This window comes from Eulemur rufifrons, chromosome 6 (genome assembly GCF_041146395.1).
Source record: "Eulemur rufifrons isolate Redbay chromosome 6, OSU_ERuf_1, whole genome shotgun sequence".
Taxonomy (NCBI): domain Eukaryota; kingdom Metazoa; phylum Chordata; class Mammalia; order Primates; family Lemuridae; genus Eulemur; species Eulemur rufifrons.
In genome coordinates this window covers 100,295,768-100,323,257 of record NC_090988.1, presented here as the reverse complement: position 1 = coordinate 100,323,257, position 27,490 = coordinate 100,295,768, and the positions used below count along the sequence as shown (strand labels likewise).

Genomic DNA, 27,490 nt, shown 5'->3' with positions numbered 1-27,490 from the left:
GGGCCTCAGCGGCTCCGGGCTTAGGCCGGCGGCGGCGATGGCATCGGCGGCTGTGGAGAGCTTTGTGACCAAGCAGCTGGACCTGTTGGAGCTCGAGAGAGACGCGGAGGTGGAGGAGCGCAGGTACGGGCGGCTGCGGGCGCCGCTCCTCCGAGGGTTGCTCCGGCCATTCCCTGCAGCTCCGCCCAGGCCCCGGGCGGAGTCTCCGAGGGGCTCGGCCTGACAGCTGGGCGGGAATTTCCTCTCGAGACCCCTCGAGTCCCGGCCGACCTCTGCTTGGCCACCTCCAGAGATGGCGACCTCACCGCCTCCCGGGTAGCCCGCTCCGTTTTGGGACCCTTAAGAAGCCCTTTCTTTTCTCGACCCGAAACCCCCCTGTCTGAACTCACTCCTAGCCTCTGGCTCCGTCCCTAGTTCGCCCCCCGCCGTGTTCGCAGCCCTTTTCCTCATTCAGACTCTGTAAACGCTGTTTGCGCCTGTTCTGTACCAGGCCTCGGGCAAAACGAGTAAGATGCAGCGTCTGCCGTTGATTCGGTCAAGCGGAGGCTGGGCGTGAGCAGAAGTGGGGACAGAAACGTAAAACGTTTGGGCCAGCGTGGCCAGCGCTGCCTGTGTGTAGAGAAAGTGCGGTGGGAGCTCCGGGGAAGAACTTCCTGCCCCGGGGAGGGTCAAGATGGCTTCTTGGAGGAGGTGGTGCCTGAGCACAGCCTGAAGAAAAATAGTAGTTAAGCTGGTGGACACTGGGCGGAGGAGCATTCCTGAAAGAGGTGTGGGGAGCCGTGAGAGAGCCAGGCTTGTTTCTGAGTGGGAATAGTTATTTGCCTTTAACAGTAAGAACCTACATGTGTACACTTTCCAGACATTAATTCCTTAATTCCTTTAAACTTCATGCCAATCCTACAAAGTAGGTTACTGTTACTGTCATTTTCCATCTAAAGAGACTGAGACAGAGAAGGGTTAAGTGACTTGCCCAGGATAACATAGTAGAGTCAGGTTTTGAGGCCAGGCAGTCTGATTCCAGAGTTGGCATTCAACCATTCATTGAAAGGGTTTATTTGAGAGGCTTTTGATCATGACGGTTAAGAGCTTTTGCAGCCTTACTGACCTTATTAGAATCCCATCTCCTTTGTTTATGGCTGTATAATTTTGTAGGTTCTGTCTCTGAGCCTTACTTAAAAATGGGGTGATCCCCACCCCACAGGTTTGCCCTGAGAATGAAATGATCCACTGTCAGTCAAGTGCTCGGCACCATACCAAGGGCAGAGTGAGCACAGTGAAGTACTGACAGTGGCTCTTCCTGACGATGATGGACAGACAGACAGGCAGGGGCCAGGCTGACAGGGGCCTTGCTGAGGTGCTTGCCTGTATTCTGTGTGCGGGGGGATAGCCATCATCGGGTTAAGCAGGTGAGGGAGGTGAATAAATTTGCATTTTAGGAGGACCCCTTGGGTGTTCTTGTTGGCACTTGGACAGGGAGAGGCCAGGCAGTAAGGCAGTTAGGAGGCTCTGTTTAGTCTGGGTGAGCAGTAATGTAGCCTTGAACCAGGGCCGTGGTGGCCAAGATGAGAGGCAGAGACCGAGCCAGGGTATACTCAGGAAGGGCCTTGTTGAACTTAGTGACAGCTGGGAATCAGGATGTGGGGAGTGAAAGTAGGGAAGGGGAACATGACTTTAGGTTCTGTCTCAGGTAACTGGGAGAAGGGTCATTGCATGGACTGCCTTAGGGGATATAGGAGGACCAGGTTTGGAAGTAGAGCAGATTTGCGGTTCTGTTGGGGCATATTTCATGCCTGTGCCCAGATCTTTACCGATTTTTCTTTTCCTTTTACTTTTCTGCATGGGTGGAAGTAGAAACTGGTAAAGGTACAAATTCTGAACCGTCAATACTGGGTGTCTTGCAGGTCCTGGCAGGAGAACATCTCTCTGAAAGAGCTCCAGAGCCGAGGCGTGTGTTTGCTGAAGCTGCAGGTGTCCAGCCAGTGCACCGGGCTGTACGGACGGCTGCTGGTCACCTTCGAGCCCAGGCGATGCGGGTCTGCGGCAGCTCTTCCCAGTAACAGCTTTACCTCTGGTGTGTGCATGTTTTTTTTTTTTTTTTTTTTTTTTTGAGACAGAGTCTCACTTTGTTGCCCGGGCTAGAGTGAGTGCCATGGCGTCAGCCTAGCTCACAGCAACCTCAAACTCCTGGGCTCAAGCGATCCTACTGCCTCAGCCTCCCGAGTAGCTAGGACTACAGGCATGTGCCACCATGCCCGGCTAATTTTTTCTATATATATTTTAGTTGTCCATATGTAATTTCTTTCTATTTTTAGTAGAGACGGGGTCTCACTCTTGCTCAGGCTGGTCTTGAACTCCTGACCTCGAGCGATCCACCCGCCTCGGCCTCCCAGCGTGCTAGGATTACAGGCGTGAGCCACCGCGCCCGGCCTGCTGTGTGCATGTTGATGTGGACATACATTAAAATATTACTGGCACTCAAAGTGTGACTGGTACGCTTATATCTGGTCTTATAAAGCCCAGATTACAGTGACCAGTTGGAGGATAAAGCATTGCAGTGAAGTCTTATTAGAAATCCAATAATTTACGTGGCTTTTTGGTTATCTAGAGCAGCATTGTCCAGATGGCAGCCATTAGCCACGCATGGTTACTGAACACTTGAAGTGTGGCTCATGATTGCTGCAAGTGTAAAACACGTACCAGATTTTGAAGATTATGTTAAAAAACAATTTGGAATATCTCACAAGTAATTTTTTACATACTGATTCTATGTTGAAATAATATTTTTCTTACATTGGGTTAAATAAAATATCTTGTTATTAAAACAATTTACCTGTTTCTTTTTTTTTTTTTTTTGAGACAGAGTCTCACTTTGTTGCCCAGGCTAGAGTGAGTGCCGTGGCGTCAGCCTAGCTCACAGCAACCTCAAACTCCTGGGCTCAAGCGATCCTCCTGCCTCAGCCTCCCGAGTAGCTGGGACTACAGGCATGTGCCACCATGCCTGGCTAATTTTTTCTATATATATATTTTTAGTTGTCCATATAATTTCTTTCTATTTTTAGTAGAGACGGGGTCTCGCTCTTGCTCAGGCTGGTCTCTAACTCCTGACCTTGAGCGATCCACCCGCCTCGGCCTCCCAGAGTGCTATTAAATTTTTTATTATGGCTGGATGCAGTGGCTCACACCTGTAATCCCAGCATTTTAGGAGGCCCAGGTGGGAGGATCACTTGAGGCCAGGAGTTTGACACTAGCCTGGGCAACATATAAAAGAAGAAGAAGAAAAAAAAGAACAAAGAATAGCCTGGCCAACATAGCAAGACACTGTCTCTACAAAAAAATTTTAATTAATTAATTAATTAATTATTTTAGGGGAGGAGAGGGGAGGGGCAGAAGGCAGAAGGGCTACAAAAAAATTTTAAAAAGATTAGCTAGGCGTAGTAGTGCGTACCTCTAGTCCCAGCTACTTGGGAAGCTGAGGTGGGAGGATCATTTGAGCCCAGGAGTTCTTGGCTACAGTGAACTATGATCATGCCACTGCACTCCAGCCTGGACAACGGAGCAAGACCCTGTCTCCAAAAAAATAATTTTTTAAAAATACGGCTACTAGAAACTTAAATTACATATGATTCTGTTTACATTTCTTTATAATGGACAGCTTTGGTCTAGACTGTTAAACATGCACAATTCTGTATTTCTAAACCTTTCTCATGCCAAGTGTGCTTTGGCTAAACTAGTGTCAGCCCTGTTGGAAAGGAAGGGAGGTTAGGAGAACCTTCTTAACCATGCACCTAGGCTGCTTGTGTTAGACAACCTCAGCCCTGGAAGCCTACGGAAAACAATGCTGCCAGTGCTGTACTTTTCACTATAAAAGTCTCTCTGCCTTGTTTTGGTGGTGACAGAGTTTTTTTGATTTCCTAGGTTTTTTTTTTTTTTTTTGAGACAGAGTCTCGCTCTGTTGCCGGGGCTAGAGTGCCATGGTGTCAGCCTAGCTCACAGCAACCTCAAACTCCTGGGCTGAAGTAATCCTCCTGCCTCAGTCTCCCAAGTAGCTGGGACTACAGGCATGTGCCACCATGCTCAGCTAATTTGTTCTATTTTTAGTTGCCTGGCTAATTTTTTTTTCTGTTTTTTAGTAGAGATTGGGGCGGTGGTGGTGGGGGGGGGTGTCTCACTGTTGCTCAGGCTGGTCTCGAACTCCTGACCTCAAGCAATCCTCCTGCCTTGGCTGCCCAGAGTGCTAGGATTACAGGCCTGACTCATTGTACACGACCATGATTTCCTAGATTCTTTCTCAAACAACTGTTGGAAGGAACACTGGCCAGATTTGGAGATGAGATGAGGGTATTTCGGGGGAGGGCAATGGGAGGAACCTGCTGCTTGGAGTCAGACCTGAGCAGAACTTGAATCTTACCCTTTCTTGTTATGTGACCTAGTCGCTCGCCCTCCAGGGAGCAGCAGTGCTGTGTGGGGCCATCAGGATTAAATGAGCAGGATTGAATGTGTATGCAGGCGGTTTGCAAATTCTGAAAATGCAACTGTAAAATTATATATTCATTCAATAAGTGTCATGGAGTGAATGAGCAAAGGAGATCAATGAATAGTTGATAAACAGGAAGACAGAAGTGGCATTTACATAGAGAAGTAGCAAGCTGAAATTTTGGTGTTTTGATACAGCTGTTGATCAAATTCAGGTGAAGTTATTTGTTCACCTTCTGAGCAGTATTAAGTCTCAGTAGCTGAGAAATACAATCCCGAAATGTGGGGTTCTATGTAGGGTGGCTCACAAGAAAGTAGTCGTGGGGATGGGCTCCCCTGTCCTCAGCCCCATGGTGGTCCCTGTGCACAGAGCCAAGCTCCTGCCCTGGGAGCATTGTCACCGAGCATTGTTGCCACCCGCTGTTTGTCTTTAAAGTCAGGGAAGGAGATAGGAATGAGATTCAAGGTGCAGATGAAACTCGTTGTCTAGAAGATTTCATACAGAGTAAGTGGGGTGTAAACAGACGCGAGTGACCCTGGCTTTTGTCTCAGTGTGGATTCTGTTTCAGTCATAACTGCCTGTGTTCCGGGTGACAAAAAGCTGAGCCACACTGGCGTATGTAGGAAGAGAGTGCTTTGGTTGTCGTGACTTGAAGGTGGCTGCAGGACTCAGAGGAGCATGCAGGACTCAGCTTCTCTTCATTTCTTGGCTTTGTCCTCTGCTGGGTTGGTTTCCATCTCATTCTGCCCCTGCATTCTCTCAGGTTTCCGTCTGGGGGAGAGAGTGAGGGTCTCTATCCAGATGCCCAAGCACAAGGCTCATTGCATCTCGGGGGCTCTGATTCAGCCACATGCCCATCCTCGAACCAGTCGCTGTGGCCAGGGGACACGTGAAGCACAGGTGGGCTTAGGTGTGGGTCCGGGGAAGCCCCCAGACTCACCTGGCAGAGGGGAGACACCGGACAGTTAGGCTGCAGGGAGATCCGTGCTGTGTGGGCAGCAAACAGCCACTGTCCCTTTCCATACCGAAGTTCCATTTCTGACTAGAATGTTCTTCCCCAGATGTGCCTGTGGCCCTTGCTTCCTTCAGTGCCCACCTGCTTCCGTGTCATCCTCAGAGAGTCCCTTCCCGCACACTCTTTCTAAAGTAGTGCCCTTGTCCCTCTCTGTCCCCTTCTTGTGCTTTATTTTTCCTTAGAGCACTTAGCAGTGACATCTTATAGATCAGTATACTTGTTTCTCTCTCCTCCCTGGTGTGAGGGCAGGGACTGGCCCTCAGGGTCACAGCACAGACCAGTGCCCAGAACAGGGCCTGGTACACAGTAGGCATTTTAGGTATTTTATTGGCTGTCACGCTCTTTTTGAATAGTTCCTCGATCTCAAGTAAACTTTCACAGATGATTTAGGTGTTTGTTAAAAATTTTTTTACTGTTAACTGATTTCATTTACTAAAGAAAATAACAAAGATACAATGTTTGAAATATGCTGGATTTTATGATATCAAAATTAACGTTTAACTTTTTTCAGGGTTTTGTGTAACTGAGTTTTTGTTTTTGCAGGCGATATAGTGGGCCTGTATGATGCTGCTAGCGAAGGCAGTCAGCTGGCCACCGGCATCCTGACCCGCATCACCCAGAAGTCGGCCACGGTGGCCTTTGACGAGTCCCACGATTTCCAGCTGAGCTTGGACCGAGAGCATGCCTACAGACTGTTAAAACTGGCCAATGACGTCACTTACAAGCGACTGAAAAAGTAAGTGTTTGCGGCTGGAAATCACACGTAACATTTTCCTTAAACACAACTAGCTCAGTCCTGACACTGCTGTTGAGCAGACAGCAAGGAGTCACCGTGTGCCCGTCACGTGAGATGGTGGCAGCGCCGGGGCAGGAGCTCAGTGCACTGGATCACTGGCTTTCGCTGAGCTGCTAATTGTGGTTTTCTCTCTCGGCAGAGCTCTGATTGCGCTAAAGAAGTACCATTCTGGCCCCGCGTCCTTGCTCATAGAGGTCCTCTTTGGCACGTCAGCCCCCAGTCCTGCTAGTGGAATAAGTAAGAACGCTGGGGTTTTCTTTTGGTTGAAATCACTACTGAAAGTGTGGAGAACAGTGTGACCTGGGGCTGTTTTAGCAAGAGTTTGAGAAGTTCGACCGGAAGTCTACCTTAACATCTTTGTAGAAATTTCTCCGAATGACTTGCATGAACTAGACTGCCCTCCTTGTACTCAGAACTAAAGCAGTGGCTCATTCCATGCACGTGTTTATCTTTTATTTTTACTTTTCAGCATCTGTCTAACCAGATGAGCCACTGAGTTTTTAAATCATCTTCTTTCAAATGTATATAAATCTTTTATTTTGAAATGTAAGGATATTTTTTCAAGTTCAGTGCTCTGTGAAAATAGAAGATGGCTGATCATACTTTATGCTTGAGAGCGATTTCTGGTTTGAAAATCTCAATTCTAAAAAACATTTGATTATTTTCTCAGTAGCCTTCAAATTTGAGATAATTTATTTCTGATTGTAAGAGTACTACATGGTAGTTGTAGAAAATTTGGAAATAAGGAAGTGTATAAACGCTATAAACCACGTTGTTCAGAGTTAGCCTCACTACTAGTATTTGTGTGTGTTCTTCTAGCTTTTTGTCCTCATCCATACAGAACAATGTGTCTGTTACAGACACACACACCCTCCTCCTTTTGCTTACGACAGCCCGTGCATTTTTCATATTCTTAAATGTTCTTGGAAAACCTCATTTTCTTTTTTTTTTTTCTTTTGAAAGAGAATCTCACTCTGTTGCCCTGTGTAGAGTGCCATGACATCAGGCTAGCCCACAGCAACCTCAAACTCCTGGGCTCAAGTGATCCTCTTGCCTCAGCCTCCCGAATAGCTGGGACTATAGGCGCGTGCCACCATGCCTGGCTAATTTTTCTATTTTTAATAGAGATGAGGTCACCCTTTTGCTCAGGTTGGTCTCGAACTCCTGAGCTCAAGCGATCCTCCCGCCTCGGCCTCACAGAGTGCTAGGATTACAGGCGTGAGCCACCTCGCCTGGCCAGAAAACCTCATTTTCCAGGGGAGTTGATTATCTCATCCGGTGGCTGCCCATAACTTAACAATGCTCTAGATAAGGACTTTCCCAATTTTTAAAGCAGTGGCTTTGGTCAAGTCTAATGCAAGGATTACCTTACAACCATTTTCTATCATGCTGTGCTAACACACTCCAGTGTTGTGTTAGCTTTAAAAACACAGGGCTACGTTGTAGCACTTCTTTAGTATGTAGTCCCTCATATGGATGTTTTGTAAATATTCATCTTCTTTTTCCGTTTCCCTTTAGAAATTCTAAAAGCACTCACATTTCAATATTTTATTTTTGCCAAACATTTACTGAGGGGCTACTGTGTGCTAGAAACTGAGTTGGAAATCGCTGTGTTTTGGGGACCATGGTATGTCTTGATCATAGCTATTATCCAAGGAAAAGGGGACATGGTGTGGAGTAGTGGAATGTGACGGGAACTTTGGATTCGATGGTCCGTCACTGGTCCCACACTCTGCCCTGACAACTGTTTTACAGGCTGGCTTTGGCCTCACAGGTCTGGAGCAGCATCTTTCTTCTGAGCTCCTCCCCCGTCAGGCCTCTCTGTGTGGCAGGCACCGCACAGGGAACGCTGCGGCCACAGAGCCAAACACTACGGTCCTTGCTCTCAAGAGCACAGAGCACAGGACGCAGGTCATTGGTCTTGGTCACGGCAGATTCAGAATAGAAACGCAGTCCTGGAATTTGTTAGTACTTTAGTGGTCATTTATTTGTCTTTGTCGTTTTATGGGTACTTAAAAGAGGGACAATATGGTAGAAACTAGTATGTTCCAAGAAACATATACGTCATTTCTGTTATTCTAGAGCTGCGATTCCTAACCCCTGGGCCATGGACTGGTACCCCAGAGCTCTGCCACAACACCCCCCAGCCCCGTGGAAAAATTGTCTTCCATGACACTAAGGAACCAGGGCCTGCACAGCAGGAAGTGAGCAGCAGAGGTGGTGGTGGTGGCGGGTGAGCTGGCGAATCTTCATCTGTATTTACAGCTGCTCCCCATCACTCACATCACTGCCTGAGCTTTGCGACCCCCTCACTGCCCCATCCGTGGAAAAATTGTCTTTCATGAAACCGGTCCCTGGTGCCACAAAGATTGGGGACCGCTGCTCTAGGATGTGAGTTGGGGCAAACTTTTTCCATGAAGGGACAGATGGTGAATATTTAGACTTTTTGGGCCATGCTGTAGCAGCAAGCAGCCAGAGATGGGATGTAGCTGAGTGGGCCTGGCCTTGTTCCAATAAAACTTACGACCACAGGCAGCAGGCTGGGTGTGGTCTGCAGTTTGCCGATTCTTTTTTTTTTTTCTTTTGAGACAGAGTCTTGTTCTGTTGCCCTGGGTAGAGTGCAGTGGTGTCATCATAGCTCACTGCAACCTCAAACTCCTGGGCTCGAGTGATCTTCCTACCTCAGGGTCCCTAGTAGCTGGGACTACAGGCACGCACCACCACGCCCGGCTAATTTTTCTATTTTTTATAGAGACAGTGTCTTGCTCTTGGTTAGGCTGGTCTCAACTCCTGAGCTCAAGGATGCTCCCGCCTTGGCCTCCCAGAGTGCTGGGATTACAGGCTTGAGCCACGTTGCCAGGCTATTGCTGGTTCTTGTTCTAGGAGGAATCTTCTTTAGAAACAAAACAGACCAGTTGTGAGTTGCTTGGATCGACCCTGTGGAGGTCGCATGTATTCCTGTGTGCATGATTTATTGCCATCGCTGCACACTCTGAGGAGGAACAGCAGGCTGCAGAGCGCCGGAGTCTAACGCTGTTGCTGCTTCTGCAGACCCGGTAACATTCTACAACGCCTCCCTGGACACCTCCCAGAAAGAAGCGGTTTCTTTTGCACTGTCTCAGAAGGAACTTGCCATCATCCACGGGCCTCCTGGAACTGGCAAAACCACAACAGTGGTGGAAATAATTCTCCAAGCTGTGAAGCAAGGCTTAAAGGTGGGCCATGGGCGCTGCTTCCCTGTCAGAACCCGTCAGCTGCTGGGGTGTCACGCTTAGCGGGGACTCGGCAGGGCCCCAGCCTCAGTTCTGGGATTGGCCGGGAACATCACTGAACATTTGTTGGTTGAGCATTGGGCCAGGCCCTTTTTGATCTCTGCCAGTCCCATGGGACATGGGGCACATGCACAGGAACACCAGCCCGGGTTACTGAGAATGGCTCCTGGAAGCCCTCTAAGACTTGGAGCCTTTGTTGGGGACCAGGCCACTGTCCAGGGTTCTGTCGCTCAGCACACCTGCTGTGCTCGTGCTCTGTGCTTGGGCCCCTGCTGGGGCATGGAGTTGACCAGGGCCCAGCGTCTGGTCAAGGGAGACAGCAGTATTACGGTTGATCAGACAGCCTGGTTCATCGTGCGACGCACACATGCAGTGCACAGATTACTGATTTTCTGAGATGTGTTAAAGAATGTACTGATAATACTGTACATTATTATTCACTTACATTTTTAATGGTTGAGAAAGGATCTTTCGTCCTCATCTGCATCAGCTTGAGTCTTCATGGATCTGAGCATGTGGGAAGCTTTTTTTTACAAAATCTTGGTGAGAATTGGAATAATGATGGTCAACATTTGTAGGTCAGCATTTACTGGGTGCTGCTTATGAACCAAGCACCTTTCCAGGCGCTTTTCATGTATTTGCTTATTTAATCTTCACAGAAACCCTGTGTTCTGGGGCGGGTCGGTGGCCCCAGTTTAGAGACAGGAAACTGAGAAACCAGGTGAAGCGCCCAGCACTCAGCAGAGAATGGAAGGGCCAGGAACCAACTTGGGCAGAGCTGCTCTGTCCAGAGCTTCAGGGACACTTGTCGTGCAGTTAAAAAAATTGGTTTTCTACAAATGAATCTCTTTGCAGATGTTTGAAAACTGATAAGAGAAGGTCACTTATTGGTAGGAAGCAGAGTAGTGGTTTAACTGGGTGCCTTCTACTTCAGTAAACAGCATGAGACAGGATGCACCCATGCTCACACTCGTGTGCAAATGTGCCTTTGGACACGTCAGTGGGTGGGGGTGACACCAGGCATTTGGGGGACATGCCCGAGGCCTCCTTCTTGGACTCCTTGTTGTCTCACGGGTGGGAGTATTTAGGGACTCGCCTCTCTGCCTCCTCTGCCAGCTGCCGCTTACTTCTAATAGCAGAACTGTAGCTCCAGAAGCAAGAGTGAGCCCATTCAGAGAGACTCTCCCTGTCTGACTTTGTCAGATGATGAAATGGTTTGACTGGTGATATCATGGGTGCCCCCATGACTATTTCAGGGCACACTTTAATTTTTTGAGTCTTCTCTTCCAGCTGTAAGTCACTTAACATGCTCTGGTGACTAATACATTTTGAAGATTATCCATTTGTAGGTTCCAGCTCTCCAGAGATAGCATCCGTTTGCAGTAACGTGTCCTTTAGGCCGTCCTCATCCATGTTAAGGCTGCATGCTGACCCCGTAACACGTGCGGCAACCTGCCTTTCTCTCTTTACCTTTAAGTCTTCCTGTTGTTTTAATGTAAACTCAAGTGGTTTGATTAGGAAAGGAATGACCAAACCCTCACTTGCGCTTGGCGTTCCTAGGTTCTGTGCTGCGCTCCCTCGAATGTCGCTGTGGACAATCTGGTAGAGCGTCTGGCTCGGTGTAAGCAGCGGATTCTGCGCCTCGGGCACCCCTCCCGGATCCTGGAATCCATTCAGCAGCACTCCCTCGATGCGGTCTTAGCGCGAAGTGACAGCGCCCAGATTGTCGCAGATATCAGAAAGGACATCGATCAGGTCTTTGTATGTGTCTCGGCCAGCGTCCACTTGGCTTGTAGTTTTCTGATCTGCAGTCTTTTTAAGGAGTGAACTGTATCTGTCTGCATTCCTCTTGCTCTTCTCTTGCCTCTATTTATTTATTTTTTTTTTTTATTTATTTTTTTTTTTGTTGAGACAGAGTCTCACTTTGTTGCCCAGGCTAGAGTGAGTGCCGTGGCGTCAGCCTAGCTTACAGCAACCTCAGACTCCTCGGCTTAAGCGATCCTACTGCCTCAGCCTCCCGAGTAGCTGGGACTACAGGCATGCGCCACTATGCCTGGCTAATTTTTTCTATATATATTTTTAGTTGTCCATATAATTTCTTTCTATTTTTAGTAGAGACGGGGTCTCGCTCTTGCTCAGGCTGGTCTCGAACTCCTGACCTCAAGCGATCCACCCGCCTCGGCCTCCCAGAGAGCTAGGATTACAGGCGTGAGCCACCGCGCCCGGCTCTTGCCTCTATTTAGTCATTTAAAAAATTGGACTGCCCTTTTAGATAGAGAACTATACTCAGCACTGAATAGGGACTCCACCGTCTTCAAGGTACCTGATAAGTACTTGAGGAGTTGTCTTAAAGAAAGCATTTTCCTAAGTGTCTCCCTATGTTTGGTCATGTTTTCTAGCTAATAGTAGCAAGGGGAGAAAAAAGGCAGCCTAAAAATAAAAATTCAAAAATTAGGCATCCTCCCAAATCCTTTCTGTCCATTTTATATTATCCCTGTGACAGGACGCCAGGCATCTGGAGAACTGGGTAGGTGTGGGTTCGGTTTGAGATGGCATTTCTCCCTGCAGCCCAACACTTTCTTTTTTTTTTTTTTTTTTTTTTGAGACAGAGTCTCACTCTGTTGCCCAGGCTAGAGTGAGTGCCGTGGCGTCAGCCTAGCTCACAGCAACCTCAAACTCCTGAGCTCAAGCGATCCTCCTGTCTCAGCCTCCCGAGTAGCTGGGACTACAGGCATGCGCCACCATGCCAGGCTAATTTTTTCTATATATATTTTTAGCTGTCCATATAATTTCTTTCTATTTTTAGTAGAGGTGGGGTCTCGCTCTTGCTCAGGCTGGTCTCGAACTCCTGAGCTCAAACGATCCGCCCACCTCGGCCTCCCAGAGTGCTAGGATTACAGGCGTGAGCCACCGCGCCCGGCCAACACTTTCGAGTGCTTTGCTTCTCCAGTGTGTGCGCATCTGCTCCATGTCCTTGCTCCGCGTCCTGTCCCGCGTTGGCTCACCTTCAGCACGTGCACTCGTCGGTGTCCTGGCCTCGGAAGGGGGATGGCGGTGGGCGGGGTGTGTTGTGAGTGTAGAGGCTGCCGGTGCCAGCGTGGAGGTGGGCAGCCCACTTGGGAGGTGGAGCAAGGACAGACGCAGACCACTCGGTTAAAGGTGGCGTAGGAATATGCAGTGATGTTATCTGCTCCATCACAAATGTGGTTGCTTTCATTTTCTTATTCCTGGTAAAATCAGTGTTTCTTGGGATTTTCTTTCTCTATAAATTAGGCACAATAAAACACCTCCATCACCCCTGTCAAAACTCCATCCTCCAAAGCAGACATCACAGATAAAGAAGGGGTTACGTCTTTTTGGGGCAGCAAAGTGAATCGGGATTTAGGTGAACTGGGATTTTATGGGTTGAAAAGAAATTTCTTTTTTTTTAAGAGCTGTCAAGTGCAGTAGTGAGAAGGGGGAAAGAGTAGAACAGGGAGTTTGATCTGTGAACAATCAAGTGGGGTAACTCACTACCTTCAGACCAGCTAAAAAAAAGGTTTTAATCTTTTGAAAATGTGGAATAAAAATGAAGCTGAGCCTCTCCATCTATAAGCACCTGCAACCCAGATCCTGAAATGGGCAGGAGCTTTTTCTTCCCCGAGAACACGCCCGATGACTCTGTGCGGGGCAGGGCTGGTCCAGTTTGTGGCCTCATCTGAGTCTGCAGTTACAACACTGCCTTCGCCCAGGACAGAAAGCGTTCCCCTTCTGCCTCTCCCTGTGTGGGTGGCAGCGACTGTAAGGCAAGTTAGGACGTAAGGTGCGTAGTCACCATGTGTGTCTGCGGCTCCTTCCAGACAGATATTTTTTGCCTTTTAGTGCTTTTTAAGGAGCTTATTGAACTGGGCCAACTCATGATAAATAGAAAATACTATGTAGAGTTAAAGAAGCGCATAGTCATGTCAAAATAATTATATTTTCTTTCCTTCCCTTTATAGGTGAAAAATAAAAAGACCCAGGATAAGAGAGACAAAAGTAATTTTCGAAATGAAATTAAGCTGTTAAGGAAAGAACTGAAGGCAAGGGAAGAAGCAGCCATGCTGGAAAGCCTCACTTCGGCCAAGGTGGTCCTTGCCACAAACACGGGTGAGCGAGGCGTCTCCATCCTGCCCGTGTGGCCTCAAAGAAGGGGCTGGGGGTGCTCCCTCTTGTTCAGTTTTCTGGAAGAGTGTATGTAGGATGGCTATTATTTCTTCCTTAAATAATGGGTAGAGTTTACCAGTGAAGCTGGACATGGAATTTTCTTGGAGAGGTTTTTAACTATAAATTCAGTTTCTTTAATAGACATAACTTTCAATTTCTTTGATAGATACAGGGCTATTCAGGTTGTCTCTTCTATTTTTATTTTTATTTTTATTTTTTTTTAAAAAGACGGAGTCTCATTCTGTCCCTCAGGCTAGAGTGCAGTGGTGTAATCATAGCTCACTGTAACCTTGAACTCCCGTGCTCAACTGATCCACCTGTCTCAGCCTCCTGAGTAGCTGAGATTACAGGTATGTACCACCATGCCTGGCTAATTATTTATTTTTTTAATAGAGATGGGGTCTCACTGTATTGCCCAGGCTGGTCTTGAACTCCTCAAGCAGTCCTGCTTCGACCTCTCAAAGTGCTGGGATTACAGGTGTGAGCCACCATGCCCAACCATGGCCCACGTTGTCTCTTCTTCAGTGAGCTTGTATCTTTCAAGAAATTTGCCCATTTAATCTAAATTGTCAAATTTAGAGGTATAAAGTTGTTCATAATATTCTCTTATTATACTTTTAATATCTGCAAGATCTGTGATGACATCACTCTCTTATTCCTGATACTGGTTTGTATATTCTCTTTTTTCCTGACCTAGCTAAAGATTTTACTGATCTTCCCAAAGAACCAGCTTTTGATTTTTCTCTGTTACTTTTCTGTTTGCTATTTCGTTGATTTCCACATTGATATTGTTTCCTGTTTTCTGTTTACTTGGTTTTAATTTTCTCTTCTTTTTTTAGTTTCTTAAGGCTAAAGCTAAGATCATTGATTCGAGACCTTTCTTCTTTTCTGATATGGGCATTTTGCTCTACAAATGTCTCCCTAAGTCCTGCTTTTGTGGCATCCCACAAATTCTGATGTGTTGTATTTTCATTCATTTCAAAATTTATCTCATTTGCCTTTTGGTTTTTTAGAAGTGTGCTATATGGTTTCCAATAGTTGGGGATTTTCAAGATATCTTTCTATTGTTTGATTTTTTTCTTTCTTTCATTTTTTTTTTTTTTTTTTTTAAAGAGATGAGGTCTCATTGTGTTGTCCAGGCTGGACTCAAACTCCTGGGCTCAATGAATGATCTGTCACCTCAGCCTTCCAAGGAGCTGGGAGTACAGGCGTGGTCACAAATTTCTGTTGTTGATTTCTAATTCAATTCGGTGTAGTCAGAAGACTTGGCTCCTTTCATCAAGACTTATTTTATGATCCAGAATCTGGTCTCTCTTTGTGAGTGTTCCATGTACACTTGAATAGAATGAGTGTTCTAATTTTTTGGGGTGCTCGGATTATGATCAGATCATGAGGGTTGGTGGTGGTGTTCAGGTCTGCTGTATCCTTCGTGATTTTCTACTTGTTATATCACTTATTGAGAGAGGGGTGTTGAAATCTCTGAATATGGTTGTACCTGTCTGTTTCTCCTTGCTGTCAGTTATTGCTTCATGTCTTTGGAAGTTCTTTATTTAGGGGCATAAATGTCAGGCTATCTATGCTTTCTTGATTAATTAACCAATTTGTCATTATGAAATTACCTTCTTTATCCCTGGTAATGGTATTTTTTTTTGTAATCTACTTTGATATTAAAGTAACCACTCCAGCTTTCTTTCTTTCTTTTTTTATTGTGATAAAAAACATAAACATAATTGCCAGCCATCTACAGAAAGAATAAACATAAAATTTACCATCTTCACCTTTTTTTTTTTTTTTTTTGAGACAAGGTCTCACTCTGTCACCTGGGCTAGAGTGCAGTGGCATCATTGTAACTCACAGCAACCTCAAACTCCTGGGCTCAAGCAATCTTCCCGCCTCAGCCTCCCAAGTAGCTGGGGCTACAGGTGCATACCACCATGCCTGGCTAATTTTTCTATTTTTTTTTTGTAGAGATGGGGTCTTGCTCTTGCTCTCTGCACTGTGAAGTCACACCTGTGATCTAAATGCATCTCTTAATTATCTAAAGCCCAGTCCAAATTCTGTCTCCTGTATGGGTGCTTTCCCCAGCCATCTCTGAAAAGTTAGCCTCGAGAAATTTCTCAAGATATGTATCTTCATCAAACATAATATGTATATCTTTAGCATAATTCACTCAGGCAGAAGGCCAAGAGGGTGGGAGCTGACACTTACAGCATTTATTAAAATCTGCCTTCCTGTGCCAGGCACTTTACACACATCACCATTCAGGTGTCGTCATAACAGCGAAACGGGCCCGAGGCCCCAGGCTGTTTGCCGGGGTTGGTGTGGGAGCCGGGGCTTGCTCTCAGCCCCAGCTCCTTCCAGTGTGCTGCCCCGTGTTCCCAGAAGGAGAAGTTGGCGCTGCGGTTTTGTGCTGTCAAATACGTGGAAGTTTTTTCTGGGTGAATGCTCAGCACCTAATCGTTCTGTATGTCCAAGGGAAAAACCTCAGAGGAGAATTAAATTCTACATTCGAAAATGATGGAGATATAATCTTTAGAACTAAGACAGATTCCATGGGCTTGTGGTCACAGCCCAAGAAGGTGGTCAGTTTGGTGATTGAAGGTCAGGTAGCCGGTGGCCAGAGGACACCCTGCCTTATACCTAAACACAGATGGGCTGGAACCGTGAGTTTTCTAATGTACTTCCCAAGTTTTTATTCCAAGAGCTAATTTATCCCACACAATTTTAACACAAGACTCGATTACGACGTGACTTGTGTGTCTCTTCCGGTGTGACGGCAGTTGTCAAGGCGCAGCCAGCGCCTCTGTGAAGACTCACGGCTCCGTGTCTGACCAGGTGCTTCTTCCGACGGCCCTCTGAAGCTGCTGCCCGAGGGCTACTTCGACGTGGTGGTCATTGACGAGTGCGCCCAGGCCCTCGAGGCGAGCTGCTGGATCCCTCTGCTGAAGGCCAGAAAGTGCATCCTGGCCGGAGATCACCGGCAGCTGCCGCCCACCACCGTCTCGCACAAGTAAGACCCCGTGCCGGAGGTGCCGTTCTCCGCCCCTCACCTGCCACCCCTTTCTGCCGTCCTTCCGGGTCCAGCCGGAAGTCCTGGGCTCACCGGAAGCCTGGTTGTGCCTCCTTGGCATGTTCCCAGCTACAGCTTCCAGCCCATGTTACCGCACTGACTCGTGATCTGTCAGATCGGGTGCTCCTCGAGGGCGGGGGTTGTATCACCTTCCTCTTCGTGTCCCCAGAGCCAGGTGCAGTGCCTGGCGCTTTTCCAGGGCTCAGTCGGTGCTGTTGAGTTGAACGTCCCCTGATGAGCCAGGCCGGTTTGATGGTGCCGTGCAGTGAGCGCCACTCCGTGGGTCCATCAGCTCACAGCCTGATGCGGATTCTTCAGTCCTCAGTCTGCAGGCCTGTCCCCACGTGGAGGACACCAGGCAGAGATGTGGTGTGCCCTGGCGCTGTGGCCCAGCACAGGCCATCCTGGCAGGGAGAAGTGCGGCCGCCCGCCCCCCTCTCACCGCTTTCCCACACTGCCCCTTACTCGCCGCTCCGGCCCCGCGGGCCTCACGTCCCTCTGCCTGGACCAGATGCTCGAACCCGCCCCTCAGATGGACCCTCCACGTGGTCTCTCCTGACCGCCCTGTCTAGGCAGGCTCCCTGTCACCTCGAGTCCCTTACTGTGACTTCCTTCATTCCCTGGCAGTGTCGTGTGTTCATCTGCTTGTCTGCTCTTCCCACTAGAATGTAAATTCCACAGGCCCGTGAACAGGCCCGGCACACACACAGGCTGGCTGTGAGCAAGTCCATGCCCGGAAAGGCGTCCACGAGTGACACTCTTCAGGGTGCTGTCAGCACGGCCCCCTCGCACTTGGAGATTATTTTGTTCCGCTTTCTCTGGCTGTTTGAAAGTTCTGCGTCACTGTGGGGGTGCAGAGGTGGGGGTCCAGAGGTGGGGTCCATGATTGAACTTGGAACTCTTGTTGTTTTCGGAGGACCAGGAATAGGGGGGTGCAAGGAAGTCAGTCAGATGGGATCTCATGAAAGGGGAGCAGGCGGCCCAGGAGTCGAGGGGTTGTTTAGCCCAGGGTGCCTCGGAGAAAGATGGCCTCAAAGGTTGTCCTTCACCATGAGGATTTGGGAGGAAGATGTTACGGGGGAGAGAGGGGAGTGCTGGGGAAATGCATTTTGGAATGTCGTCCTGGTGGGAGAAGTGTAGGAATCCGGAGTGGAAACTCCCCAGGAGAGGGAAGGGGCTCACGAGGGTGTTTGTCCATTTGGCTTGTTCCAGGGAGAGGTTCTGAAGGTGTCCTTACAACAGGGCTTTGTCCTCCAGAAAGCCTCTGTGTGGAGCAAGTTTGGAACTCTGCCCTTGGGGACCCCATTGTGTCCCTGGAGAAAGTAGGCCGGTTGTGGGGGAAAATGTTGGGTGCAGTCGTGCTGCATGTTTTCTAGGTTTGCAGTTGGTACCGATAATCACGTCATGTCCTGGCTTCTTTGGCAGTAATTATTTTTAGTGGAGACTTTAAAACAGGTTAATCACAGAGGTCTCATACATTTCCGGAGGGAGGGTCTTTGAAGTGGAATTGGGTACTTTCCCCCCAGTTTTCATGGTTGTCAACCTGGGGAGAGACGGTGTGCCATAGTGCTGCCCGGTGCATCCTGGCTCTGCAGGTCACTGGCTGGGTGGCCTCGGGCTGGTGACTTAACCTCTCTGTGTCTCACTCTCCTTATATGTAACGTGGGAATCATAACAGTAACCACCTCATAAGGTGTGAGGATTAGTGCAGAGGATACGATGTTAAGAGCAGTGCTTGGCGCCTGGGAGTGCTCAGTGAGTATTAGCTGTTGCCAGTAGTAGTGGACTTACGGCCAGAGCGTGTGATAATTCGTTTTAAAACTTACCTGTGTTGGTTTCCTATCATTGCTTTAACAAATTGCCACAGACTTAGTGGCTTAAAACAGCACAGGTTTATGATCTTGCAGTTCTGGCTTCCCATGTCCAGCATCCGTCTCGCTGATCTTGGTCAGGGCTGAGGATCAGGGTGTCGGCAGGGCTGCTGCTTCTGGAGGCTCTGGGCAGCTTCTCTGCCTTTCCAGCTGCTAGAGGCCGCGAGAACGGCTTGGCTTGTGGCCCCCTCCTCTGTCTTTGCATCCAGCAGCGTAGCATCTTCAAGCATCATCTCTCGTCACATGGCCTTCTCTGACCCTGACCCTCCGGCCCCCCGCCCTGTAAGGCCCTTGTCATTACCTTGTCATTGCCATCTCCCCATGGTGGGATCCTTGACTTTGTCTCATCTGCAGAGTCCCTGCTGTCACGTAAGGGAACAAAGTCCCAGGTCCTGGTGATCAGGTTGTGGGCGTCTTTGGGGCTGTGATTCAGCTGTCCCACCCCCGGGTTACTTTTAGGTTGGAACCCAGGGGTGAGTTGGGTCCTGAAGTTTGAGGACCGCTTTCCTCACTCGCCTGTGGGGTCACACCTGCACTCTGGGACTCGGCCCTCCTTCGAGTTCTTCCGCTCTCGTTTCAGGGCTGCGCTGGCCGGGCTGTCGCGCAGCCTGATGGAGCGCCTGGCTGAGGCGTACGGCGCGAGCGTGCTGCGGACGCTGACCGTGCAGTACCGCATGCACCAGGCCATCATGCGCTGGGCCTCGGAGGCCATGTACCAGGGGCAGCTCACGGCCCACCCCTCTGTGGCAGGCCACCTCCTGAGGTGGGTAACTGGGCTCCTCCCTCTGCCCTGGCCTCCCCCTCATCCTTCTGCCCCGGCCAACCCACCAAGGTCACCTGTTTCCAAGCAGTAAGCCCAAGTGAAACGTGTTCCATTTAGACTTTAGAGTTCAGGTGGACTGTGAGACTAATGTTCTGGAAGGCAGCATGGTCTCGCCCCGGAGCGCTGGCTCAGGCCTGCTCCAGCTGATGTTCTCCGAGCTCATCCTGCACCCCTGGGCGCTCCCCCGGGGAGGGAGGGGTCAGTTCTGTGGTGTAGGGTTTCGGAGCCGCTCTCTGGCTGGGCCCTTACGTGCCCTCTCTCTGCTGTGGGCCAGGGACCTCCCAGGCGTGGCCGCCACGGAGGAGACGGGCGTGCCCCTGCTGCTCGTGGACACTGCCGGCTGCGGGCTGTTTGAGCTGGAGGAGGAGGATGACCAGTCGAGAGGGAACCCTGGTGAGCCTGCTTGGGATGGGTCTGCTTTTTAAAAACAAACGTCAGTTTAAATTGCTTTTGGGAGGAAGTGAGTGAAAGAAAGAGGCAGTGAGAGCCCGTCACTGACAAGCGGAGGACCTGGAGGCAGAGGCTCCGAAAGGCTGAGCAGCGTCGATTTCTTCCCAGGGGCACACGGGCCGGGCGGCATTCCGTGGTCTTCGGCTGAACACAGCAGCCCGGCGCTGCCTGGTTGGTCTGGCCGTGAGAATCCGCACTCGGCTCACGCCACTGCCTCCCCAGGTCCCGGTTACAGAGGCTGCACGGCCACGGGGGCACTGAAGGTGTCCACTGTCTATGTGAAACTCCAGCTAGCAGGGTGCTGCTGACACTGCTGCCTCCGTGGTTAGCTCCTGTCAGCCCCCGGGCACAGCGCAGGAGCCGCTGCCCTGAGAGAAGAGCTGGAAACAGACATGCGTGGCGGGTGTCAGCTTGGCCCGCCCCTGCACTGAAACCTGTGCTAATTCCCTGCAGGCGAAGTCCGCCTCGTCAGTTTGCACGTCCAGGCTCTGGTGGATGCCGGTGTCCAAGCAAGTGACATTGCTGTCATCACACCGTACAACCTCCAGGTGCGGCAGGGACCTCCGTTTTGTCTCTGTACACATCAGTTGGGACGTAACCAACCTAGAGGCCCCAAGAAAAAGGCCAATCTATTGGCTACTGTGACCTGAAAGCCCAGGGGTAGGGTTGACCTCATCATGACTGGACCCAGGGCCCACATGATGCCAGCCAGAGCCCCGCTGTCTGTCCGTCCGTCTTACCTGCCATGCTGCTGCCCATCCTGAGCTCTCAGCCTGATTCCCCTGGGTCGGCTTTGTTCTCCTGGGAAAGCTGGCACCGTCCTGCCGTCGGCAGTCCTGGCGGAGCAGCCTGTCCCTTTACAGCGTTTCCCAGAGAGCCACAGCTTTGGATCTCGTTGGTCTGCCTCAGGCGTGTCCCCATGCCTGTCTTGTTTAGTAGGAAAAACATACCAGCTTGAGTTTTATGGGGTCCGCGGAAGTGGCTGTCACCCCTTTTCGGTGTAAGGCGTCGTCACAGGGCTGTCTGAGGCCGGTGACTTGCCCATGAGCCAAAAGAAATGATAAAGTGCTAGTGGTGGGGGTGCCATCTTTGACGCGATGACCTGCTGCCCGGCTGTTCATTTTATGCATGTGGGCGGGTGTCAGAGCCGCCCAGGGCTGGCAGGGTGGGACGGGGCTGCAGCCCTGCTCCGCGTCTTTCAGGTGGACCTGCTCAGGCAGAGCCTCGTGCACAAGCACCCCGAGCTGGAAATTAAGTCCGTGGACGGCTTCCAAGGTCGAGAGAAGGAGGCAGTGATACTGTCCTTCGTCAGGTCCAACAGGAAAGGTACCAGTCCTTGGTAGAGTCCTCCGGGGAAGGCACAGAGTAACCGTGTTGCTCCAGAGGGCACAGTGGATCTCCGCCAGGTGCCATGCCAGTCACCGTGTGGCGACGGAGCGCATCACCATCAGGCAAAGGGACTCACGAGCGCGGTGCGCTGAGGGTTCCAGCAGGGCCCTGCGCAGGTGTTCAGTCCAGCCTGGGGTGGGGCAGGCGGTGTCCTGGAAGGTGGCATGTGAGGGGCGTGGTGAGTGGGGGAGGCGGTGGGGGAGGTTCCCAGCGGGAGCAGAGTTTGGAGGCTCAGAGGCATGGGCGCGCAGGCGGCTGGGCGGCAGGCGGGAGTGCAGGGGCAGGAATTGCCTGGACACCCCACCAAGGAGACGGAGCTCCCGCAAGCCCAGGGCTGGTCTTTTAGCCTCAGGGGAATGAGCCTCAGGGTGCGGTTTTTATGGCGCTGCGTTTCCTAGGCATCCTGTTCAGTGAGGAAGTTGAGCCCAGACACAGTGCAGTTGATGAACTTGGTGAAGCGTTTTCAGTAGGGGGTCGACAACAGAGAAGGGAGTGGGATAAGCTGTGGTGGGAAAAAGAACGTAAGGGACCGGAACGTCCCTGTGCTTCCCTCGGGCGTCGGCCACAGCCAGTCCCTGGGCGGCCTCCTGGGTCTGCGCTCAGGGCGGAGTTGATGCTTACTTGGGAATGAGCACGGCCTAAGCGCCCTCAAACCACAAATCGAGCACCCAGAGCTCCACTTGATCAGTGGTGGGAACCAAGAGCCAGAGCAGGTGTGGCCCCTGGCTGTGCCATGTGGAGGGCGGCCGCGGTGCGGGGGGCTGGGCGGGGGGATGTGACGCTTTGGTGGCTGCTCCTGGTGGGGGTGTCGGAGCCGACTTCTGTTGCTCAGTCTCAGATCTGCTCCCCACTCCTCTGGCCCTTCCTCAGGTGACGTCGGTTTTCTTGCTGAGGACCGGCGGATCAACGTGGCCATCACCCGCGCACGGCGCCACGTGGCAATCGTCTGTGATTCCCACACTGTCAACAACCACGTGTTTTTGAAGACGCTGGTGGAGTATTTCACAGAGCACGGGGAAGTGCGCACGGCCTTCGAGTATCTTGATGACATTGTCCCTGAAAACTATTCCCATGAGAGTTCTCAGGGCCACAGCCAAGCTGCCTCAAAGCCCCAAGGCCCTGCTGTGTCTGCTAGGAACCCTCCTGGGGGCCGGCGACAAGAGGGAGCCCGGGAGGCCGGAGCAGCTGCCAGACAGGACCAGAAGAAGCCAGGTGGAAAACCTGTGAGCTCCAAAGCCCAGTGTCAACCCAGCCTCAATGGGGACAGCTTAGAGGGAGCGGAGAGCAGAGACAGTGTGGACCACTTCAGGGCCATGATAGTGGAGTTTGTGGCCAGTGAGAAGACACAATTGGAGTTTCCTGCATCCCTGAATTCCCACGACAGGCTGCGGGTCCACCAAATAGCCGAGGAGCACGGGCTGAGGCATGACAGTGCCGGAGAGGGGAAGAAGCGCTTCATCACCGTGAGCAAGAGGGCCCCGGCACCGCCCGCGCCCGCGGCCGGCGGCCAAGCCCCTCTCTGCCCAGCGCCCCCCTGCCCTGTGCAGACGCAGCACCCCGCCAGGGAGCAGGGCGAGGGCCAGGCGGGTCTGAAGGCGCCACACCCGCAGAGGCCACAGAGGGAGAGGGCCGGGCAGGAGCAGCCAGCCAAGAAGGGGCAGCAGGCCACAGGCTCAGGGCCACAGAAGCTTCCAGAAAAGAAAAAGAAAAAAGGAAAAGGTAAGTCATGTGAGAACACAGGTGTTGTGTCCCCTCACAGGGGTGTTGGCCCCACTTGAAACCCACCTGCCACCCTGGAAAACAGTCCAGGACTTCCTCCTGGCGGTGCTGCCGCCTGAGTTTTAGTCACGTGACTGGCGTCTGCTGGCTTGATCTGGGCTCCCCAAGGGCAGCGACTATCTCACGGTCGCCTTGTTCCAGAGCTTTGTGCGGGGCCGGGCACGAGGGAGGCGCTCAGCACGCTCGCTGCAGCAGAAGGCCTGGGAGAGCAGACATGGGTGGCTCACTGGAGCCCCTGTGGGGACTGGGAGGTGATCTCGGGCTCCCACGCTGCAGGTGGCCCTGGGGGGCTGTGGCCTTGCACAGCAGCGGGGCTCAGTGTGTTTGGAGCCATCTAGGGCAAAGTGCTCAGGACCACAGGGGCTCCCTGAGTGCAGAACCATCCTCGCCGGGGGCTGTGTAGAGTTCCGGGACAGGCGGTTCCCTCTCGGCAGGACCGCAAAGGATGTCATGCTCCTGTTTATTCATTTAATTTCCCCATGGCGAAGCTGCGTGAGTGTAATCTGTGGTTTTTGAAACTTGCCTTCATGAGCCTGGGGCTCCAGATGAATTCAGGCCGCAGGTCGTTATTGAGCAGCTACTGCATACCAGGCTTTGTGCTGGAGAACAAGGCTGCTGCCACCCGCTTCCCCCAGCACAGACGGTGCAGCAGAGGGAGGAGACATGACTGCTTTTCAAACATGAATGAGAACACGGCGATGCCACAGAGAAGAGGGTGCCAGGCCTGCGACAGCAGGGCCCGACCTGCCTTCTAGAGGGAGCAGTGTGTGCATCGTGGTCACTTCAGAGCCGAGTGTCCTGGAGAGGTCCTGCCCCGTTTCAGGGACTTTGGCACCACTTTGGAAGCGTTCCTTCAGGCAGCCACCTTCAGAGTCTGTTTTTCTACTCTAGCTCTGAACGTGACCTGTCTTGCAGGGATCCAACCTCTGTGCCAGTGTCCCAGCTGGCAGCTGAGAAGCAGGGAGGCCACGTGGCCTTGTGCACAGGACCTGCCCTGGGTGCTGGGGCCACCTGTCGACATGCAGGAGCACGGCGAGGTCATGTGAGCCTCCAGCTGAAGGCAGGAGCGTTGGGTCGAGTAATAGGAACAGACTGGCCGTCCTGGTGTTTATGAGATTTCCCAGCATGTTCTCCTTCTCGCTCCATGCTGGGGCTTGGATACGCTCTGCCTGGTCCCCCTTTCCCAAGGACTCATGCTCCATCGAGGGTGCTGAGAATGGTGTGCCTGTGGTCGGCACGGCCTTCTCCAAGGCTCGTGGCGCTGTTCCTGGGGGCATGGTGGGGGTCAGTGCTCCTCTCCCTCCCTGACTCCAGTGTCCTCCAGGCCTCGTGTGTGTGAGCGCAGTGGTGCTGACCCTGCACTCGGCCCGTGGCCTTCTCCACACTCCCCGCCTCTGAGTGGTCTGAGGCCGACCGCTCTGACCACAGTGTGTCTGGCTTCTGCAATGTCCCCAGTACTGAGAGCCACACGTGTCCCCCTGTGTCCTGTCCCCCAGCAGAGTGGACCGACACCAGCTGCCCGGGTGTTCCTTCCCTCTGCTCTCTGCACAGCCTGTGTGTGTGTATTTGTGTGTGTTTATCATGTGTGTGTTTTCCAGAATTATGACCATATATAACTTTGTTTCTTTTCTACATGTGAGCATTTTCCTATAACTAAAAAATATTTTCATGCATCTGGTTAAAAATGTTAAGGGTCTCTTAATGTGTGAACTATTTCTCTGGCTTTGGACTTGTACTTTGTTTTGGGGTTTTGTTTTTATGGCTAATACCATAAAGAACGTCTCATACTTGAATGTTTTTCTGGATTACAGAGGTTGAACTTTTCAGACACTCCGTACACCGCCAACCCCTTTCTGCAGCGTCTGTGTCCTTGTCACACCGCCCAGCAGTGACCGTATTGCGTGGTGCTCAGTGGGGCGTTTCCCGGCCATTAGCTCAGCGAGGGGCAAGGGGAAGTCCCAGGGGGCCACTCAAAGCCTGGACAGACACGAGTCCGCCTGAGTACACACTTTCGCACTCACGCTAAAACCCGAGAGCAGGAGGCGCTGGGCACAGCCTCGCGGTGGGGCCAACGTGGGGCTGCCGCAGTTTATCCTCGTGCCCAGTGAGAGTGTCCAGGCCCGAGTCATTGCTCTTTCCCTGTCTGCCAGAGTGACACTGCTCTTCCCCCAGGACACACGGCCGTAGATCTGCCCACAGAGGAGGACTTCGACGCCCTGGTTTCTGCTGCCGTTAGGGCTGACAACACTTGTGGCCTTGCTGAGTGCACAGCCAGCGTTGCCACCCTGGGCCAGTTCTGCCAGCTCTGCGGCCGCCGCTACTGCTTCAGCCACCACCTGCCCGAGGTAACAGCCGCTTCCCGCCCAGGGAGCGGACAGTGGGGAGGGGTGGCGGGGGCCTCCTCTTCGGGGGGCAGATGCTGGGCAGACCTGCTCCTGACAGCTCTAAGTACCTCGAAGGGTGTTTTCTTTAAAAAACAGAAAACAGACAATGGCTCACGATCTGTTTTGAACACGGGTAAGCAGGAGTAAGGCATAAGTAAAACGTCATGTTTGCTGAGTTACAACCACGTCAGTGGGCACAGTGGGCAGAGAACATTCTGCCCCGTGTCCGTGGGTTCATCTGGTCTGTTTAGCACGGGCTGGGGGCTGTGGCCTGTGGTCCGAGACGGCAGCAGCCTGGCCGCTTTGTCCTTCTTTCCTTGAGCACGTAGGGGTAAGAACCCTCTCGGCCGGGTGTGGGCACTAGTGGGGTGCTGGGGGCTGGAGCAGGCCTTGTCTCTCCCCTGGGGAGTGCTGGGCCTGGTGGGGGGTCTTGCTCCAAGGGAAGAAACCTAGGGGCCAAGGCGGCCATGTGGGGACCCACCCAGATGCAGCAGTCAGAGGGGGCTTCCTGGAGGAAGTAACACTGGGGCTGAGCCTGAGGGATGGAGGGTGGGGAGCTGAGCTGGGGCAGGGGTGACTGCAGGCCGGCAGGCAGCCTTTGCAGTGTGTGCAAAGGCCCCGGGCACAGTCAGGGAGCTGGAGTACGTTGCAGGCAGGATGGGAGAGTCGAGGCTGGGCAAGGTGAGCCTCCCAGGGGAGTCAGACCTGATCTGAGGGCGGCAGGGGCCCCAGGGGTGTCAGCAGGGCCGTGATGTCGCCAGACTCGGCCGCAGTGTGGAGGAGGCAGGAGGCGGAGGCTGGGAGGTGGCACCAAGTGGCGCAGGGACCATGTGGTTGGTCGGGTGATGCCATTTCCTGTCCACGTACTCCGGGTGCTCCAGCCGCCAGCCCCGCCAGGGTGCAGAGCCCCAACCCACCCGGCAGCGTGCGGGGTGAGGGAGCGCCGTGGGGGCTCTCCGTGACCTCACGCTGGGGCTCCCGTGGCCCCCGAGCTCTCCGACGGGCAGACCTTCAGGGTCGCTCCCTGCTCCACGCAGCCCAGCACCGACTCTCGGTCCTCCCCAGATCCACGGCTGCGGCGAGAGGGCTCGAGCCCACGCCCGGCAGAGAATCAGCCGGGAAGGAGTCCTCTATGCCGGCAGCGGGACCAAGGACCGGTCCCTGGACCCAGCCAAGCGGGCCCAGCTGCAGAGGAGACTGGATAAGAAGCTGGGCGAGCTGAGCAGCCAGAGGGCAAGCAGGAGGAAGGAGAAGGGGACCTGATGGCGATGTCCCCACACAGGCCCCGGGTCTTTGGGCAGGGCCACGGCTGCCCCGAGGGAGGACCCGCCGTCTGCACCAAGCCCACTCTCTGCCTCCGGAGGGCCCATGGGGTGGAGGGCCCGTGGGGGAGGTTGGACTTTGGACCCTCGGGATAAAGGTCCACTATGTGGGCAGGTGTGGGGCGGGCCCTTCCTCACGCCTCCCTGGCCGCCTCCTGCCTCTTCCTTCGCTCCGGCTCTGGATCCCGGGGGAGGTTCTGCTCCCTTGGACACACGCCTGGCCGCAAACCGTCAACGCAGCTGCCCCCTGTCCTGTCCGGGGCTGGCCAGCTCTCAGCCCCTTAGGATGGGGGTGCCGTGAAGGAACAGGAGGCTCAGCCTCGGTTAACGTGTGCTCAGACGTGGCCTGAACGGCCACTCTGCTGCTGTCTTTCTGTCCTTGTGCCTGCAGCGACACCCCATGGCCAGGGCAGCAGGCGCCGCGCTCACCGACCCTGCTGTCAGAGGCCTGGGGGCCCTGGCCTGAGCTAGCCCTTCCTCTGTGCTGCGGTTTGGGGACCCGGTGACCGTCCTGGGAAACAGCCGTCCCAGAGCGTCAGCGTTGCCAACACTGACCCGGAGCCTCTCGAGCATTCTCCAGTGTTGTTTGCCAACTACTCTATTTAAGAGACCCTCAGATGGATGTATTCTAGCCTCAGGTTCTTGTTCTGTTCCAAAGAG

At 52.3% G+C, this 27,490-nt stretch overlaps 1 protein-coding gene across 1 annotated transcript; it reads left to right on the top strand.

Moving 5' to 3' along the window:
• Positions 1-23: 23 nt before the first annotated feature.
• IGHMBP2 (immunoglobulin mu DNA binding protein 2) lies at positions 24-27,490 on the top strand. Its single transcript, XM_069471723.1, has 15 exons — positions 24-123; positions 1,902-2,071; positions 6,033-6,225; positions 6,425-6,522; positions 9,337-9,500; positions 11,118-11,318; positions 13,538-13,685; positions 16,578-16,752; positions 19,264-19,446; positions 19,781-19,899; positions 20,410-20,504; positions 21,159-21,282; positions 22,216-23,064; positions 25,297-25,469; positions 26,574-27,490. Exons 1-15 carry the CDS (start codon positions 38-40, stop codon positions 26,769-26,771), a joined length of 2,976 nt encoding a protein of 991 aa, XP_069327824.1. The 5' UTR covers positions 24-37; the 3' UTR covers positions 26,772-27,490.